Source organism: Dreissena polymorpha, chromosome 10, assembly GCF_020536995.1.
Source record: "Dreissena polymorpha isolate Duluth1 chromosome 10, UMN_Dpol_1.0, whole genome shotgun sequence".
NCBI classification, from domain to species: domain Eukaryota; kingdom Metazoa; phylum Mollusca; class Bivalvia; order Myida; family Dreissenidae; genus Dreissena; species Dreissena polymorpha.
Window position 1 is genome coordinate 72,951,063 of NC_068364.1, and position 18,292 is coordinate 72,969,354.

The window sequence follows — 18,292 nt, forward strand, 5'->3', positions numbered from 1 at the left end:
CCCGCGGCCAAGTACAGATGAATACACTTCATTGACTGCATTGGCTGATTTGAGAATACAACCAGAACATTGGAAACATGTCCGCGTCTTTGTAACACTGTTTTACTGTGTGTTCAGCGTGAAACAATTTTATATCTAATGAAAAGGCTTAATAGATAGAACAGTTTTACACTCAATCTCGACATCAATACAGTTTGTGCGTCCACCTTTTATTTTCAAAAGATTTTCAGCGCGAGAACGTTTGCACTTAAAGGCTATTTTCTCATATTTATTACTAACTTCCATATTCCTGTCAACATGTTAACATGTTAAAGTATAGAGAGCAGTGGAAGCGAAGACTCACTTTAATGCATTGCATTTCAACTCGCGAGGTATATTGGGTCAATTTGCGGCCACTGTGTGTGAATGTCGGAGTTTACATACAGGTCATCGCTGCGTCTCTACCCTATGTGCTGATCGGAGTTCACGGCCAGGAAAATAATAGTTACATAATGAAGAGGCTATAGCATGAACTACGTGAACTGGAATTTTCTTTAGACCAGACAGATGTTAAATGAAGATATCCAGCGATATCATATGGTATGTCAATAATAGATTCTTAATGTGTTTTACAACAATACCATGATAAATATTAATTTTAATTAATTTAACAAGTATTATGCCATCATATTGACTAATGAATTAAGCATGAGCGCAATGATTCTCGATACTGTTAAAAATTGAATCAAATAGCAACGCCAGACAAACCACTAAAACAGGTTTGTTCGAAGAACGCGCGTATAAATATTTTAAATATATACGGATACTTCGCGTGTGGCCAGTTGACTCATATGTTTTAATTTCACTTCCATTCTTCTTTTGGTTTTCTGTTTTGTATCTATACGTTTATGACCAGCAATATGTAATAATGTAAAATAAGCCGCGAAAACTCCGCGTATCATCCCGTACTGCGTTTGCTGCAGCTAAGAACTGCACAGAAAAAGACATTCGCTATCTTTGATCTCATTCATTGAAGTCTTTACCTTTCATTAACTGCAACCACAATCAACGCCGTATATCTTTTTTAAAGATATTTCTTGTTCCTTATATGGCTATATATGGCTATAGTAAAACCTTGTTAACACATCTAGAGGCCACATTTATTGTCCAATCTTCATGAAATTTGGTCAGAAGATTGGTCTCAATGATATCTTGGATGAGTTTGAAAATAATTATGTTTGCTTGAAAAACATGGCTTCCAAGGGGCGGGGCATTTTTTCTTATATGGCTATAGTAAAATCTTGTTAACACTCTAGAGGCCACATTTACTCTCCGATCTTCATGAAACTTGGTCAGAAGATTCAACCCGATAATATCTTGGATGATTTCAAAAACGATGCCGGTTGGTTGAAAAACATGGCTGCCAGGGGGCAGGGCATTTTTCCTTATATGGCTATAGTAAAACCTTGTTAACACTCTAGAGGCCACATCTATTTTCCGATCTTCGTGAAAGATTTATCCCAATAATATCTTATCTCAGGTGAGCGACTATATTATTTGGCATATTTATCCCGACTTAAGTTGACACTTTGGTTAATGAAATATGCTGAATCTTACAGACAAAAAGTTTGCATCCCAATGCATTTTTCATCTTTAAATAACTTTAAAAAAAATCCACTGACTTTTATCTTGAACATTTACAAATAACGTGTTTGCTGATACTATGTTTATTATAAGTCTTATTTTGCACATACATTTAGCCAAGTTGTCAGCAATTTCACTATACTCTTCCTCAACATATTTGTTAGTAAATGTGCTATCTACATACTTATTTTTGAAGAATTAACACAGCAGTAAGTGACTCACCTTAGTTCAAGCATAGTAAACAATTAACGCAGCATGATGTGGCTTATCTAAGTTCAAACATAGCTAAGAATTAACATGATTAACTTAAAATAGCTTTTCTTTGTAGAAACAAAGTGAAGAATCAACACAGCATTAGTGGCATTTTTAGGGTCAATATTGACACTATGTAATGATAGAAAAACAATGGAACCATTAGTGCGAAATGTTTTATTTTACATAGTTTGTGCTCTTTTCTTTTACATGATTCAAAAAGTTTATCCATTTGAGCCGTGCTCTTTGAAAAAGGGGTTTAATACATGTGCTTAAAGTGTCGTCCCAGATAAGCCTGTGCAATCGACACAGGCTAATCAGGGAAGACAATTTCCGCCTAAACTTGATTTTTGCTAAATAGAAACTTTCTTGAAACAAAAAATATCATAAAAGCGGAAACTGTTGTTTCTGATTAGTCTCAGCGGACTGGACAGGCTAATTTGGGACGACACTTTACGCACATGCATTAAACCCCCCTTTTCACACAGCCCAGCCCATATATTACTTAAAGAGGCTCATCTGGTACAAGAGCTTAAAGCCATGGATTGAAATACGGATATGCTATGTATATTTACATAGTCTTCAGTGTTTTTTTTATTGCCATTTGGGAGCCGATTTTCGGCCCCATTCCCCTCAAGAAAGAGTACTGTTTTTTTTCCCCCAATTTTGTAGAAAAAAATTCCTCCAGAAGTTAAAAAAAAAGAAAAAATGAACTGTCTAATGATAAATATATCTGAATTTGTTTTCATAAACAACTAACAAAGTATATAGCTATAATTAATATGATTTTGAATTATTATAAAGAGTTATATTAAATTAGTTTTTATCAAATCAGTGGACTTTTCACATGAATTGCATTTTTTTCCCATAATGGCCAGGAAAAGGCCTGATGTATCTATATTGTGTCAATATTTGTTGATAAAAACATTCCAATTTGGTCCATTTTATTGATAAAAAATGCTCAAATTTGCCATTTTATCGATTTAAAAAATCCCAATTAGACTCAAATAGCTAGAAAAACTGCGACTGTGCATTAAGGCCAAACTGTCTGAAACAAATTTTGAAAAAATCATTGATATATATTTAAGAAAAAGGACACAGACATTCAGCTGTGAATATTACATTCATACATAAATGTTTATTCATATTATCAATATCATAATATATAACAAAGTGAATTTTTTATTTTCCCCTTTTTCTAAAAAACAACGCGTTTTCCCCTTTGGACGCGCCCCGCCACCATTCCCCTATAAGTGAAAACAACATTTCAGTTCGAATGATGGCCACCACATTTGTCCACCATATCAGAAATTCCATCAGTTTGGGTTAATTATTGGCAACAAATGGTAGCTTATAACTCACCTTACAAATGATTATTTGTTTATGGAGATATTAATTGGTTGTTCATGTGATTTGACTAATTAGAGAGTATTTAAAATAATGTTTTATTGCAAAATCGAATTTGACAACTGCTACTGATATCATGAAAATAAGTTTGCTCTGTAATTATTGTAAAATTCAACAAATATCTTGTACATATTGGATTAAATAGTGAGATAAAATGTGTACAATTTTGTAGTCCATCTTGTATAGGAAAAACACCACATGTTTTGCTGTCATATCTTTAATGTTATTTAAATTATATACCTGCAACAAATGGTACCTCTTTATATAAATCACTAGATATACATTACCTTCAACAAATGTAAACTTTATATTGATGTTGATAAAGATTGTCATTTGTTCTACAGCTTTGATCAAGCAGAACAAAACGTGCGCACAACAAAGTTAAATGGCAAAATTGTATGCAACATAGAGTTATATAATACTTATAAATCTGTGTACATACATTTCTGATTACTTGTGTAACAGACAAAAACAAAAACCTTTTTTGGCACTGATTTTTTTCTGTTTTTAAGGTAATTGCCTGTTAACTATATAAAACTAAATTATGTTTTAAATAATTTTTTCTGTTTGCTTAATTTAATTATCAGTTAGCACAAAAACACACACTATAAAACTGATAAATTTGGTAGATTTCTGATTGTAAATAAATTTTTACCTATTAAAAAGGGGTAATTATAAAAAAGGGTAACGGGTTGGGAATTTGTTTCCAACCATCACATATTCAACATAAGATACAACAGTTCCAACGTCTACAGCCAATATATGAGCCGGGCACTGTGAAAAGGGGGTTTAATGCATGTGCATGTAGTGTCATCCCAGATAGGTCTGTGAAGTCAGCACAGGCTAATCAGGGAAGTCACTTTCCGCCTAAACTTTATTTTTGCTAAGAAAAGACTTTCTTGAAACGAAAAATATCATAAAAGCAGAAAGTGCAGTCTGCACAGGCTTATCTTGGCAGACACTACGCACATGCATCTAACCCCTTTTTCACGGAGCATGGCTCATATATCTCTGTCCTTGCACATTTTGGTATCAATCTTCTTAACCCTTTGCATGCTGGGAAATTTGTCGTCTGCTAAAATGTCGTCTGCTGAATTTCTAAAATTAGCATTTTCTTCGATTTTTTTCAAAGAATACTATCAGAATAGCAAACAGTTTGGATCCTGATGAGACGCCACGTTTTGTGGCGTCTCATCTGGATCCAAACTGTTTGCAAAGGCCTATAAAATTCGGTTCCCGCACTGAAAGGGTTAAATCAGAGGATGTGTGAGACATGATAAGGCTAAAAAAAACTACTTTCTAAATCAAGTTTTCAAAAAATGAAAGACTTGATACAACAATATGACTTTAATGCATAAAGTAACCATAGTTGGTTTTTTATGCCCCCGAAGGAGGGCAAATAGTGATCGGACTGTCCGTCCGTCCGTCTGTCTGTCACACTTAGCATTAAGGTTTCGAAAAATGCTCATAACATCTATGTCGCTTCAGATAGCAATTTCATATTTGGCATGCATGTGTATTTGGACAAGGCCTTTCCATATGCACACAAATTTTGACCCCTGTGACCTTGTTCTTGAACTTAGGGTCCGCATTTAGGTTGCGTTTAGGTTTCAAAAAAAGCTCATAACTTCTATCAAGCGTTTATAGGGTGCATAAGTCATCCTATGGTGACAGCTCTTGTTTAGCAATTAATTGGACTCGTTTAAATATGATTATAATTGACCTTAACATGTACTGTAACAGTCCTTTTATGTCACAGCAAGTGAGATATGTGTGATCCCTTCTATTGTTAACTTAGTACAAAAGCATATTGCAGTTTATGCATGTCATGAACAAATAACCTAATACTATATGACTGTAATACATTGAAATCTGAGTATTTTTAACTCTTTCAGTGCTGGAACCGAATTTTGAAGGCCTTTGCAAACAGTTTGGATCCAGATGAGACGCCACAAAACGTGGCGTCTCATCAGGATCCAAACTGTTTGCTATTCTGATAGTATTCTTTGAAAAAAATCGAAGAAAATGCTAATTTTAGAAATTCAGCAGACGACATGTAAGCAGACGACAAATTTCCCAGCATGCAAAGGGTTAATGGTTTACCTTTACCTACTCATGGACAGAAATGGTTCACTTGTGGTAGTGCATGTAAGATAACATTACATATAATAATAGGATATGGCAGTCTAAGCTTCTGTTATGTGAACAAATCAACATTCTTTTAGGCAAGGCTAGTTCATTGTGTTTAGCTTGCATGAGTTGCATGCTTTTACCTTCTTTTGTACAGTAGCTCGCCAATATTAGTTATTATGGTATATTGTTGCTTTCTGCCATTTTCTTTTGTTTACTTACCAAAGTAAAGTCATATATAAATGTAATAAAAATTATGGGATGAATAAATTACCTGGTATGTGTTTATCACAGATAAGTTTATTTGCCTAGCACGAAAAATACTGAACATCTCGCCAGTAGGCTCATATGGCTTAGGTTTTAAAACCTTGCCAAATTAATTTATCTGTATTGAACATGAACAAAGTATTTTTTTAATGCGACAAAAAAAGTTTATTGCTGAACCCAATATTATCTGCTCTAAAAGACTAGTCTGTGAACAATCTAATATTGTCATCCTTTAACTTGAACTCAAAAAAGTGGGCCATTCTCTGCTCAAAGTTTTTTTTAATGCATGTGAGTAAAGTGTCGTCCCAGATAAGCCTGTGCAGTGCACACAGGCTAATCAGGGACTTTTCGCTTTTATGATATTTTTCATATAAAGAAAGTATCTAATTATCAACAATCCAGTTTAGGTGGAAAGTGTTATCCCTGATAAGTCTATGTGGACTGCACAGGCTTATCTGGGACGACACTTTACTTACAGCATTTAACCCTTTCAGTGCTGGAACCGAATTTTGAAGGTCTTTGCAAACAGTTTGGATCCAGATGAGACGCCCCAGAACGTGGCGTCTCATCAGGATCCAAACTGTTTGCTATTCTGATAGTATTATTGATTTTTTTTTTGAAGAAAATGCTAATTTTAAAAATTCAGCAGACGACATTTTAGCAGACAACAAATTTCCCAGCATGCAAAGGGTTAAACCCCATTTTCGCAGAGCTAGGTCCAAATAGTGTTTCCATGGAGATCTTTGGGATAAGGGCAAGTGCCAGCCTGCAAGTCCAGAACATTTACATTTCAAGCTTGAATTGTTAGTATTATGAAGACTGGCTTGTAACAATTTTGTGGTCTGTGGTTATGTGGCCCCCTAGCGACTGGGAAGTCAAGGGTTGGATTTCCACTGTTGGATAGTTGTTTCGATCTCCCCAAAAGACAACAAGTACTGGTTCTACTCAGGAAACTGACTTAAGAGCCTTTCAATGCACCATAGTCTTTTGATGCACTTTAGCTTATATCCATAGGATTTATTGACTTAAAACGATGTTGCATTTCAGCGGTAAGAAATGATCGGAATAAGAAGAAGAAGGTTGCGAAACCAGAGGAACAATCACCTTCACCTGAAGAGCAGCCTGTCACGGATGAAGAGATGCTACTTCTACAGGTTCCAATATGACGTGTTGATATTTTACACTTTCCCACTTAGCTGCATATTTGTACCTGTTTGTAGTCCCTTAGAAAGTTGTATTTAATTTAAGACCTTTCTTACTAGATTCAAGTTGTTAAGGCTTCACCTCCAACCCTTCGATACTGATGAGCAGCAGCAGCAAACAGCATAAAACCTGAACAGACTGCGAGTCAATGTTATGGTTTTATGCTCTTTGCAAAAGCCTTTTCACTTTGCATCTTATTTGGGGAAGGGTTAACCACTTATGTAGGGCTTAAAAGGACTATACTTTCAGTACCAGCGTTTCTAAAAATAATTTTTATGATTAAGCCATTTTAAGACTTAAAATGAGGAATTTAATGAGTACACTGTCTGAAGGACTGTCATAAGGTCGCCTTAGTGTTAAGGATATGGTGTTGCCTAGCGACCGGGAGGTCACGGGTTCAATCCCCACAGTGGGAGCATCTTTAGATCTCCCCAAAAGACACCAAGGAAGCAGACTCGAGAGCGTTTCAAAGAAACCTTAGGCTTTAGATGCAATTAAGCTAAAATAAATAGGTTTAACCTTTTGCATGCTGGGAAATTTGTCATCTGCTAAAATGTTGTCTGCCAAATTTCTAAAATTAGCATTTTCTTCGATTTTTTTCAAACAATACTATCAGAATAGCAAACAGTTTGGATCCAGATGAGACGCCACGTTCTGTGGCGTCTCATTTGGATCCAAACTGTTTGCAAAGGCCTTCAAAATTCGATTCCCGCACTGAAAGAGTTAAACTAAACTAAGGACTGTTCATGAGTGCATTCATCAATATAAAGCCCATTTGTGTGGCCATTCCCAAATCATTCACGTCCTTTTGAAATATTTCAAGCTGCCTATGTTTTATAATAAAGATATTTATTCACTGGATGTGAAGTAATTCAAATGATCAATAATGACATGTAAAAGTCTACAGGATATACTATACAGATATTGCATAATTCATTTGGAGCTGATGATAGTTAATTTTGGTATTTTCTTGTAATTTGAGTTTTCATTCTCTGGTCATAGTTGGGAAAATACCTTGAAATGGCAATTGTTCAGGACCATGCTATAAAACAACAATTTCTGTAAAAATGTAAATGAGCTGGACCCCCCCCCCCCCCTGAAAGCCAGAAGGGCATATCAGCCTTCTTTGCTCACATACAGATAGGACCTTTTGGCGCTCAACAGACATAATTATCACTGTTTTTAATGGGCTCCAGGAAATCTTGGAAGCGCATCGGGCTACCTACTCAAAAGAAGACATTGTGCCCCTGTCCCCACTCAACATCAACAGTATAAAACTTGTCGGATTGTCTGAGCAGTGCCGAGAAAAACGAGACTCCAAATCTGAGCTGCTAAGTGAAGTTGAGAGAAAGGTATGTGTTCAAAGTTTGAGACAGAGAAAGAGGTGAAGGTTTCTATGGCTTTCTGTGAAGAAGGCAGCTTATGGTAGTTGCTCTGTCCGTGTGTCTGTCTGCCCGTGCGGAGTGTTGTTTCTCAGCTATAACTTTGCCATTTATTGATGAATTTTTAGCTCCACTGGCCAGAGGCCAGCGGGGCTTATGTCATGGTCCTGTGACCGTCGTGCATGCGTGCGTTAACTTTTCCTTAAAACATCGTCTTCTCCTAAACTACTGGTCTAATTCTGATGAATTTCCAGGAATGTTTCTGAGGTGAACCTCTTTCAAATTTGTTCAAATTATGCCCCTGGGGTCAAATTTGACCCTGCCCCGGGGGTCACAAAAATGAAAATTTGCTTATATAAGGCCTATTTTGTTAAAACTTTCAAAATCTTTTCGTCCATAACCATTGGGCCTAGGGCTATCAAATTTGGTATGTAGAGACATCTAATAGTCCTCTACCAAATTTCTTCAATTTATGTCCCTGGGGTCAAATTTGACTCTGCCCTGGGGGTCACAAAATTGAACATATGCTTATATAAGGCCTATTTTGTGAAAACTTAAAAAATATTCTCGTCCATAACCATTGGGCCTAGGGCTATCAAATTTGGTATGTAGAGACATCTAATAGTCCTCTACCAAATTTCTTCAAATTATGCCCCTGGGGTCAAATTTGACCCTGCCCTGGGGGTCACAAAATTAAACATAGGCTTATATAAGGCCTATTTTGTGAAAACTTTCAAAATCCTATCGTCCATAACCATTGGGCCTAGGGCTAATAAATTTGGTATGTTGAGACATCTAATAGTTCTCTACCAAATTTCTTCAAATTATGCCCCTGGGGTCAAATTTGACCCTGCCCCGGGGGTCACAAAATTGAACATATGCTTATATAGGGTCTATTTTGTGAAAACTTTACACATTCTCTTGTCCATAACCATTAGGCCTAGGGCTACCAAATTTGGTATGTAGTGACATCTTATAGTCCTCTACCAAGTTTTTTCAAATTATGCCACTGGGGTCAAGTTTGACCCTGCCCCGAGGGTCGCAAAATTGAACATATGCTTATATAAGGCCTATTGTGTGAAAGCTTTAAAATCTTCTTGTCCATAACTGTATGGCATAGGGCTACCCAATTTGGTATGTAGTGACATGTTATAGTTCTCTTCGTAGTTTGTTCAAATTATGCCACTGGGGTCAAATTTAAAACTGCCCCGGGGGTCACACAATTAAATATATGCTTATAAAGGTCTTATTTTTTGAAAACTTTAAAAACCTTCTTGTCCATAAACATTGGGCCTAGGGCTACCAAATATGGTATGTAGTGACATCTTAAAGTCCTCTACCAAGTTTGTTCAAATTATGCCCCTGGGGTCAAGTTTGACCCTGCCAAGAGGGTCACAAAATTGAACATATGCTTATATAAGGCCTGTTGTGTGAAAACTTTAAAAACCTTCTTGTCCATAACCGTATGGCATAGGGCTACCAAATTTGGTATGTAGTGACATGTAATAGTTTTCTTCTTAGTTTGTTCAAGTTATGACCCTGGGGTCAAATTTGAAACTGCCCCGGGGGTCACAAAATTGAATATATGCTTATAAAGGGCTTATTTTGTGAAAACTTTAAATCCTCTTGTCCATGACCATTGAGTCAAGGGCTACCAAATTTGGTATGTAGTGAAATCTTATAGTTCTCTACAAAGTTTGTTCAAATTATGCCCCTGGGGTCAAATTTGACCCTGCCCTGGGGGATAACAAAATTGAACATAAGCTTATATAAGGCCTATTTTGTGAAAACTTCAAAAAACCTCCTGTCCATAACCATCCAGCCTAGGGCTATCAAATTTGGTATGTAGTGACATCTTATGGTCTTCTACCAAATTTGTTCAAATTTTATCCCTGGGGTCAAATTTGAACCAGCCCCGGGGGTCACAAAATTGAACATATGCTTATATAATGCCTATTTTGTGAAAACTTTAAACAATTTCTTGTCCATTACCTTTAGGCCTAATGCTACACAATTTGGTATGTAGTGACATTGTATAGTTCTTCACTTAGTTTGTTCAAATTATGCCCCAGGAGTCAAATTGGACCCTGCCCTGGGGGCCACAAAATCGATTATATGCTTATATAGTGCCTATTTTGTGAAAACTTTAAAAATCTACTTGTCCTTAACCATAAGGCATAGGGCTACCAAATTTGGTATGTAGTGATATCTAATAGTTCTCTACCAAGTTTGTTCAAATTATGCCTCTTGGGTCAAAATTGACCCTGCCCGGGGGTCACAAAAGTGAACATACGCTTATATGGGGCCTATTTTGTGATGACTTATTTTGTGAAGACTTAAAAAATCTTCTTGTCCATAACCATTGGGCCTAGGGCTACCAAATTTGGTATGTAGTGACATCTAATAAACCTTTACCAAATTTGTTCAAATAATGCCTCTGGGGTCAACTTTGACCCTGCCCGGGGGGTCACAAATTGAATAAACGCTTATTAAGCGCCTATTTTGTGAAATCTTTAAAAATCTTCTTGTCGAAAAACAATTCAGACTATGGCTACCAAATTTGGCATGCAGTAACATCTTATAGTCCTCTACCAAGTTTGTTCAAATTATGCCCTTAGGGTCAAATTTGACCCTGACCCACAGGTCACAAAATTGAACATTATATACGCTTATATCTTGCTTATTATGTGAAAACTTTAAAAATATTCTTGTCCTTAACTCTAGGACCTAGAGCTACCATATTTTGTATGTACATGTAGTGAGATATAGTAGTCCTCTACAAAGTTTGCTCAAATTATGCCCCTGGGGTTAAATTTGACCAAGCCCAGGGGGTCACAAAAGTGTACATGTGCTTAAATAGGGCCTATATTTTAGTATTTGCACATGCAGAGAATATTTGTTTCAGCCTTTTTTCAGCAGTGGAGCGAAACATGGCCATCATGGCCCTCTTGTTAAATAACATGCCACAAATGTCAATTATTGCAATACAATGTCTCACTTGTAGCAACCATATCTCTACCTAAAAGGCAAAGGTCACTTTTAGAGGTCAAAGGTTAATTTTAGCAATAAAACTGCTTCAAAATACAGGAATTATTAGAAATTATTAGCGTATATGTATGGATTTTGAAGTGACTTGCACAAATGTAAACCATCATAAAATAAGCTTTGGCAAGTAAGACCAGTCTCCAAACCTCAATGGTCAAGGTCATAGGTCAAAGGTCAAATTTTTCCTTAAAATAGCTTTAAAATTCCTGGCTTAACAACTATTTGCCATTTATTTATGGATTTTAAAATATCTTGGAACAGCAATGATGCATTATAAAACAAGTATCGCATATACCACTTGTCTATCTACATTAAAGGTTAAGGTCCCTCTTAGAGTTTAAAGGTCAGATGTGGCCATTAAATATATTTTCCTGACTGTAGCTTTGCCATTCATCATGCTATTTTAAAATTTAAATACTTTTGACCTGCATAAAGAGACAGTATTGCCTATGTAATACCTGTCTCTTTACCTCAGAGGTCAATGTCAAAGGTTAAATTTGGCCATAAAAGAGCTTTTGCCATTTAAAAATAACTTTCAATTGGAAACTTATTGTCGCCGTATTGTTGCCTGTATCATCCCTCTTATTACTTCAAATGTCATTGTGCCTCTGAAAGCTAACAAGTTAAAAGTCATATGAAATATCTTGAACATGGATTTTTTTTCAACAAATTACATTCTTACTTATTCTGCCACATATATTCGAGGATCAGAAAAAAAGATATAAACTACTACCACATACATTTCAGGATCAGAAAAAAGAACTAACAGCTGAGAGCATCATGTTATGGGAGAAGATCACAGAGCTGTCATCAAGAGGCATTATAAAAATTGTTGACTTTGCTAAGAAGATTCCTGGATTCCTTGCTCTGAGCACTACAGATCAAATAACATTACTTAAGGCAGCTTGTTTAGAGATTATGGTAAGAATAACATTACAGAAGGCAGCTTGTTTAGAGATTATGATAAGAATTACATTACTTAAGGCAGCTTGTTTAGAGATTATGGTAAGAATTACATTTTTTTAGGCAGCTTGTTTAGAGATTATGGTACATTACTTAAGGCAGCTTGTTTAGAGATTATGGTAAGAATAACATTACTTAAGGCAGCTTGTTAAGATATTCAGGTAAGGATAACATTAGTTTAGGCAGCTTGTTTAGAGATTATGGTAAGAATCAAGTGTCTTTAGTGATATTTTGTTCAAGTGATTACTGTTTTTAGCTCACCTGAGCACAACGTGCTCATGGTGAGCTTTTGTGATCACCTTTTGTCTGTCGTCCGTTGTCCATCGTCCATCATGCGACGTCAACATTTGCCTTGTTCATTCTCTAGATGCCACATTTATTGTTCAATCTTCATGAAATTTGGTCAGAAGATTGGTTTCAATGATATCTTGGATTAGTTTGAAAATGGTGACGTTTGCTTGAAAAACATGACTGGATCTGGGCATTTTTAGCTCGACTATTATATATGAAATATATATGTGGAGCTATCCTACTCAAGTCGGCGTTAGCGTCTGCGTTAGCGTGCAAATGTTAAAGATTTCGTACTACCCCAATTATTTTCTTTGTCCCTTGACATATTGCTTTCATATTTTGCATACTTGTTTACCAACATGACCTCAACCTATAAACAACAGCAGACAACTCTATCAAGCATTTTGTCATAATTATGGCCCCTTTTCCACTTTGAATATGCAGCAAATGTTAAAGCTTTCGTACTACCCCATTTATTTTCATTGTCCCTTGAATATTGCTTTCATACTTTGCATAATTGTTTACCAACATACCAACATATTATTGATCACTCTACAGGTTTTTTTTTCCCACTTTTTGGGAAGGTAGCCCATGACTTTAGAATAGGGAATTTAATTGGCATTTTCATGAAATTGGGAAAATAAATTCATTAGCCTTTTTTTCACATGAAAAGTCCACTGATTAGCGAAATACTAAATTTGATATAACTCTTTATAGTCATTCAAATTAAAAGAACAAAATCATATAATACTGTGTTAGATGTAATTGAATTAAAATTGAGATAAAATACTCATTAGACACTTCTTTCTTAATTATTTTTTTATGTATTTTTTGGAAATTGGGAATTTTTTGCCACATTTTGGGAAAAAAGTATACTTTTTGGGATTGGGAACATAGCCGAAGTTAGGCTATAAAGTCTGGCCAAAAAAATCCCTGATCTATGTTAAAGTTTGCGTACTACCCAAAATATTTCCTATATCCTTTGACATATTGGTTTTTATATGTTGCATACTTGTTTACCAACATGACCCCAAGCTATAAACAAGAGCAGACAACTCTATCAAGCATTTTGTCATAATTATGGCCCCTTTTACACTTCGATAATTGAACAAATTGCCTAACTTCTTTATTTATGATCACATTTTATTATTACTTTGACAAAACAACACTTACCTGAATACCACAATGGATTCCACCCAAACAATACCCCACGCCCCTACCCAGAATCCCTCCCCCCCCAACCCCCCCCCCCAATTTTTTTTGTTGAAACATCATCTTATAAATTACCACACCCCACATTATACCCCCCTCTCACCCTCTCTCACCCCCACTCCCCATTTTTTTTTTAAACATCATCTTATAAATTACCCTATTCCACATTATACCCCCCTCTCACCCCCCTCCCCCCTCCACCCCCCCCCCCCCCTACCCCCCTCCAATTTTTTTTTGTTATTTCCTTTTTTGATTTTTGAAAGATCGTCTAATTAATTATTGAATATGAACATATGAACAATTTTCCCATGATGGCTTACGTTATACTGTCAAGCACTTGAATAGTCGAGCGTGCTGTCCTCTGACAGCTCTTGTTCCTTATATGGCTATATATAGCTATAGCAAAATCTTATTAACACTCTAGAGGCCACATTTATTGTCTGATCCTCATAAAACTTGGTCAGAAGATTCATCCCAATAATATCTTGGACGAGTTAAAAAATGATGACGGTTGGTTGAAAAACATGGCTGCCAGGGGGCGGGGCATTTTTCCTTATATGGCTATAGTAAAACCTTGTTAACACTCTAGACGCCACATTTATTTTCCGATTTTCGTGAAACTTGGTCAGAAGATTTATTCCAATAATATCTTGTTATCTCAGGTGAACGACTTTTGGCCTTTCAGGCCCTCTTGTTATTTCTATTCTTGTTATAATATGTAATGTAGATGCTTTTGTAAAGAATATGCATGTTATTGTCCCCTACCGGTTTCACCGGAGGGGACTTATGGTTTGTGCTCTGTGTGTCCTTCAGTACGTCAGTCCGTCAGTCTGTCAGTCCGTGAGTCTGTCCCACTTTTCTGGATCCTGCGATTACTTTCTTAAAGTTCTTAATATTTTTTCATGAAACTTGAAACATGGATAGATGGCAATAAGGACATTATGCACGGCATTTCATTTTGTTCCTACATAAAAAATTCTGGTTGCTATGGCAACAAATATAATAAAATAATTATATTTCTGACAATGGTGGAGCCGGTAGCGGACATATATTGCTTGGCAATAGTCTTGTTACAGAATTAATTCTCTTTAGTTAAGATTGGTTGTTAAAATAATCTGGCATCAAAGAGTTTCATTTGGTAAAATTGGTTGTTCAGAGTTGATGGTAAAAATGTGGTAACTTTATGGAAGCCATGTTGTTTTTGGGAATGATATAAGCAGCCCAATGGTGTGCCCTTATTTGAAAATTTGATGTAGAAAATGTCCACAATAAATTCTTTTGTTATGAAATTTTATCTCATTTAAAGTATATATATCCAGAACTGGGCATTATACTGTCTCCTGTGGACATCATCATTTTGATTAATTTTCGACAATCATTCTAAGGTTTCGTTTATTTCAAATATTGGCCAAAACTGTTATATAAACCTTACCTGTATTTATTAGTTGTAATGATAAATGGTGGATTACTTGAAAACAACAGTTCCTACTTAGCATGGAATTCAACAAAGCCAAAATTATTTGTATCTCCCACCAGAGTCAGATGGATATAGAATTGGCGTTGCCTGTCCGTTTGTCTGTCACAAAATTGTTTTTGGCAGTGGATATCAATTCAATGAATTTCCTTGTTTCCAGATTTTGAGATTGAGTTCGAGATATGACCAGGAAACAGACACAATGATCTTCAGTGGGGGTATGAAGGTGACACGGGAACAACTCGAGTCAGCCGGGTTTGGGTCATTAACGGCAACAATATTCAGGTTTGCAAGGTCATTGCGAGAAATGGAGGTGGACGAGACCGAACTGGCAGCACTGTGCTGCATCTGCCTTATTTCAGGAGGTTAGTTTTGAATCTAAATATTGAAGCTTGATTTAATAGAAAGCTTAAGGCTTATTGAAACACTCTGGAGGCTGTTTTGTGGGTAGAACCAGTACATGGTGTATGAGGGGGAGATCTCAAGAATGCTCCCACAGTGGGGATGGAACCCTTGACCTCCTGGTCGCTAGGCGGACACCATATCCATTACGCCACAATGACTGAGTTAAGTTTGATTAGGATTATCAGCCATTGTCCTGACTTGATTTGTTATGCTATGATTCAGTCTTACTATGAAGAAACTGGGTTTAACTCTTTCAGTGCTGGAACCGAATTTTGAAGGCCTTTGCAAACAGTTTTGATCCAAACTGTTTGCTATTCTTATAGTATTCTTTGAAAAAAAAATCTAAGAAAATGCTAATTTTAGAAATTCTGCAGACAACACTTTAGCAGACGACAAATTTCCCAGCATGCAAAGGGTTAATGCATGTGAATAGAGTGTCATCCCTGATTAGCCTTGACTGTCTGCACAGGCTGATCATGGTGCTGATCATGGTGACACTTTTCACTTTTATTGAATTTTCAAGTCTCTTCTTAATGAAAATCCAATTATAGGCGGAAAGTGTTGTACCTGATTAGCCTGTCCAGACTGCACAGGCTTTTCTGGGAAAACACTTTACACGCAGGAATTAAGCCCAGACTTCCCAGAACAAAGGTCAAATAAATCACCATTTTGGCTGTCTGGTTAGCGCCCAAGTTTCGAGCACATGCTTCTAACCTTGGCGACAAGTGTTCAATACACACTTGACTTTGGTTGATGGTCACCATCTTGAAGAGGCGAGGTTTGTGTTGGGTATCCCTTCTCCCCTTACAGCACCTGACCACACGATTAATTAATGTCTTTCAGTCAAAAATAATTCGATGGAAATTGAAGCAATAATTCTATATTTTTTTTTTTTAGTTTAGTAGGTTAACCCTTTCTCACTCAGAAGCAAAGTAAAAATGGCTATGTTCAAATAGCATAAAACCAGAACAGCCTGCGAGTAACTCGCAGTCTGTTCAGGTTTTATGCTGTTTTCTGCGATCAGTATCTTTAATAATTAAGCCTTAAAAACTTGAATCTAGTAAGAAAGGCCTTCAATTAAAATTAACTTTCTAAGGGACTACAAATGAGTGAAAACACGTATCTAAGTGGTTAAGGGTTAATTAATAGTGCTTAATTCAAAGCACACAAACACACAAAAGCTCTGTTTATTGAGTGTTTTATATGAAGTTAGAATATCACTTTTTATAACAGATTTTATTTAAAGTATTTGTTATTGTTTATGCAATGAAGGTAAATGAAAAAGGAAGATTATTTTAACATTCATGAACATTAGCGCAAATGCAAAAATTTGAATTTTCTACCTTTACAGTGATTTTATAAGCAAACTTTAATAATGCTGTCACTTTCTTCTTGAAAGCTTTGCTTATTTATTTTTAGTTTTACACAATTCATGAAAAGAAGCAGTCATAGAATAATTTCATTAAAAAGCATATCAAACTTTTGTCACGACAAAGAAAAAAATATGGAGTAGTACACAACAAAAAGAGAAAGAAAAGTACACAAATATTGTGCAATTGAGAGCATATTGTTTTCTTTTGCAGATCGTTCAGGTCTAGAGAACTCAGAGAAAGTAGATGAAATGCAGGAACCGATATTAGAGGCATTAAAACACTACGTGAAGTCACGTCGGAAAGAATGTCCTCAGATTTATGCTAAAATGTTGATGAAAATTACAGATCTCAGGAGTATAAGTGTAAAAGGTTGGTTGTAGTAGTATACAGTCTGCACAGACTATTCAGAAGTCTTTTATGCTGTAATTGAATAATTGTCCCCTTCCGGTGAAACCGGAGGGGACTTATGGTTTGCGCTCTGTGTGTCCGTCAGTCAGCAGTCTGTCACACTTTTCTGGATCCTGGGATAACTTTAACAGTTCTTAATATTTATTTTTCATGAAACTTGAAACATGGATAGATGGCAATATGGAGATTATGCAGGTCATTTCATTTTATCCTATGTCAAAAATTCTGGCTGCTATGGCAACAAATAAAAAAAAAATCTTACAATGGTGGAGTTTCACCAGTAGGGGACCATATTGCTTGACAATAGTCTTGTTAAAGGAAGTGTCTTGTTAGAAAAAATCAGTTTAGGCAGATTGGACTTTGCAGAGTGCACATGCTAACCTGGGGCAATGGACTTTGCAGAGTGCACATGCTAACCTGGGGCAATGGACTTTGCAGAGTGCACATGCTAACCTGGGGCAGTGGACTTTGCAGAGTGCACATGCTAACCTGGGGCAATGGACTTTGTAGAGTGCACATGCTAACCTAGGGCAATGGACTTTGCAGAGTGCACGTGCTAACCTGGGGCAGTGGACTTTGCAGAGTGCACATGCTAACCTGGGGCAGTGGACTTTGCAGAGTGCACATGCTAACCTGGGGCAATGGACTTTGCACAGTTCACATGCTAACCTGGGGCAATGGACTTTGCAGAGTGCACATGCTAACCTGGGGCAATGGACTTTGCAGAGTTCACATGCTAACCTGGGGCAGTGGACTTTGCAGAGTGCACATGCTAACCTGGAGCAATGGACTTTGCAGAGTGCACATGCTAACCTGGGGCAATGGACTTTGCAGAGTGCACATGCTAACCTGGGGCA

General features: G+C 36.5%; 1 protein-coding gene across 2 annotated transcripts in view; it reads left to right on the top strand.

Annotated features, from left to right (window-relative positions):
* LOC127846972 (retinoic acid receptor gamma-like) overlaps positions 1-18,292 on the top strand; it is a 54,618-nt gene that overhangs the window by 32,614 nt on the left and 3,712 nt on the right. For both annotated transcript variants that reach the window (XM_052378446.1, XM_052378447.1), the window contains 5 exons: positions 6,727-6,833; positions 8,079-8,234; positions 12,057-12,230; positions 15,410-15,614; positions 17,238-17,396. In XM_052378446.1, the coding sequence (XP_052234406.1) occupies positions 6,727-6,833; positions 8,079-8,234; positions 12,057-12,230; positions 15,410-15,614; positions 17,238-17,396 (801 nt within the window). The remainder of the gene's footprint in view (positions 1-6,726; positions 6,834-8,078; positions 8,235-12,056; positions 12,231-15,409; positions 15,615-17,237; positions 17,397-18,292) is intronic.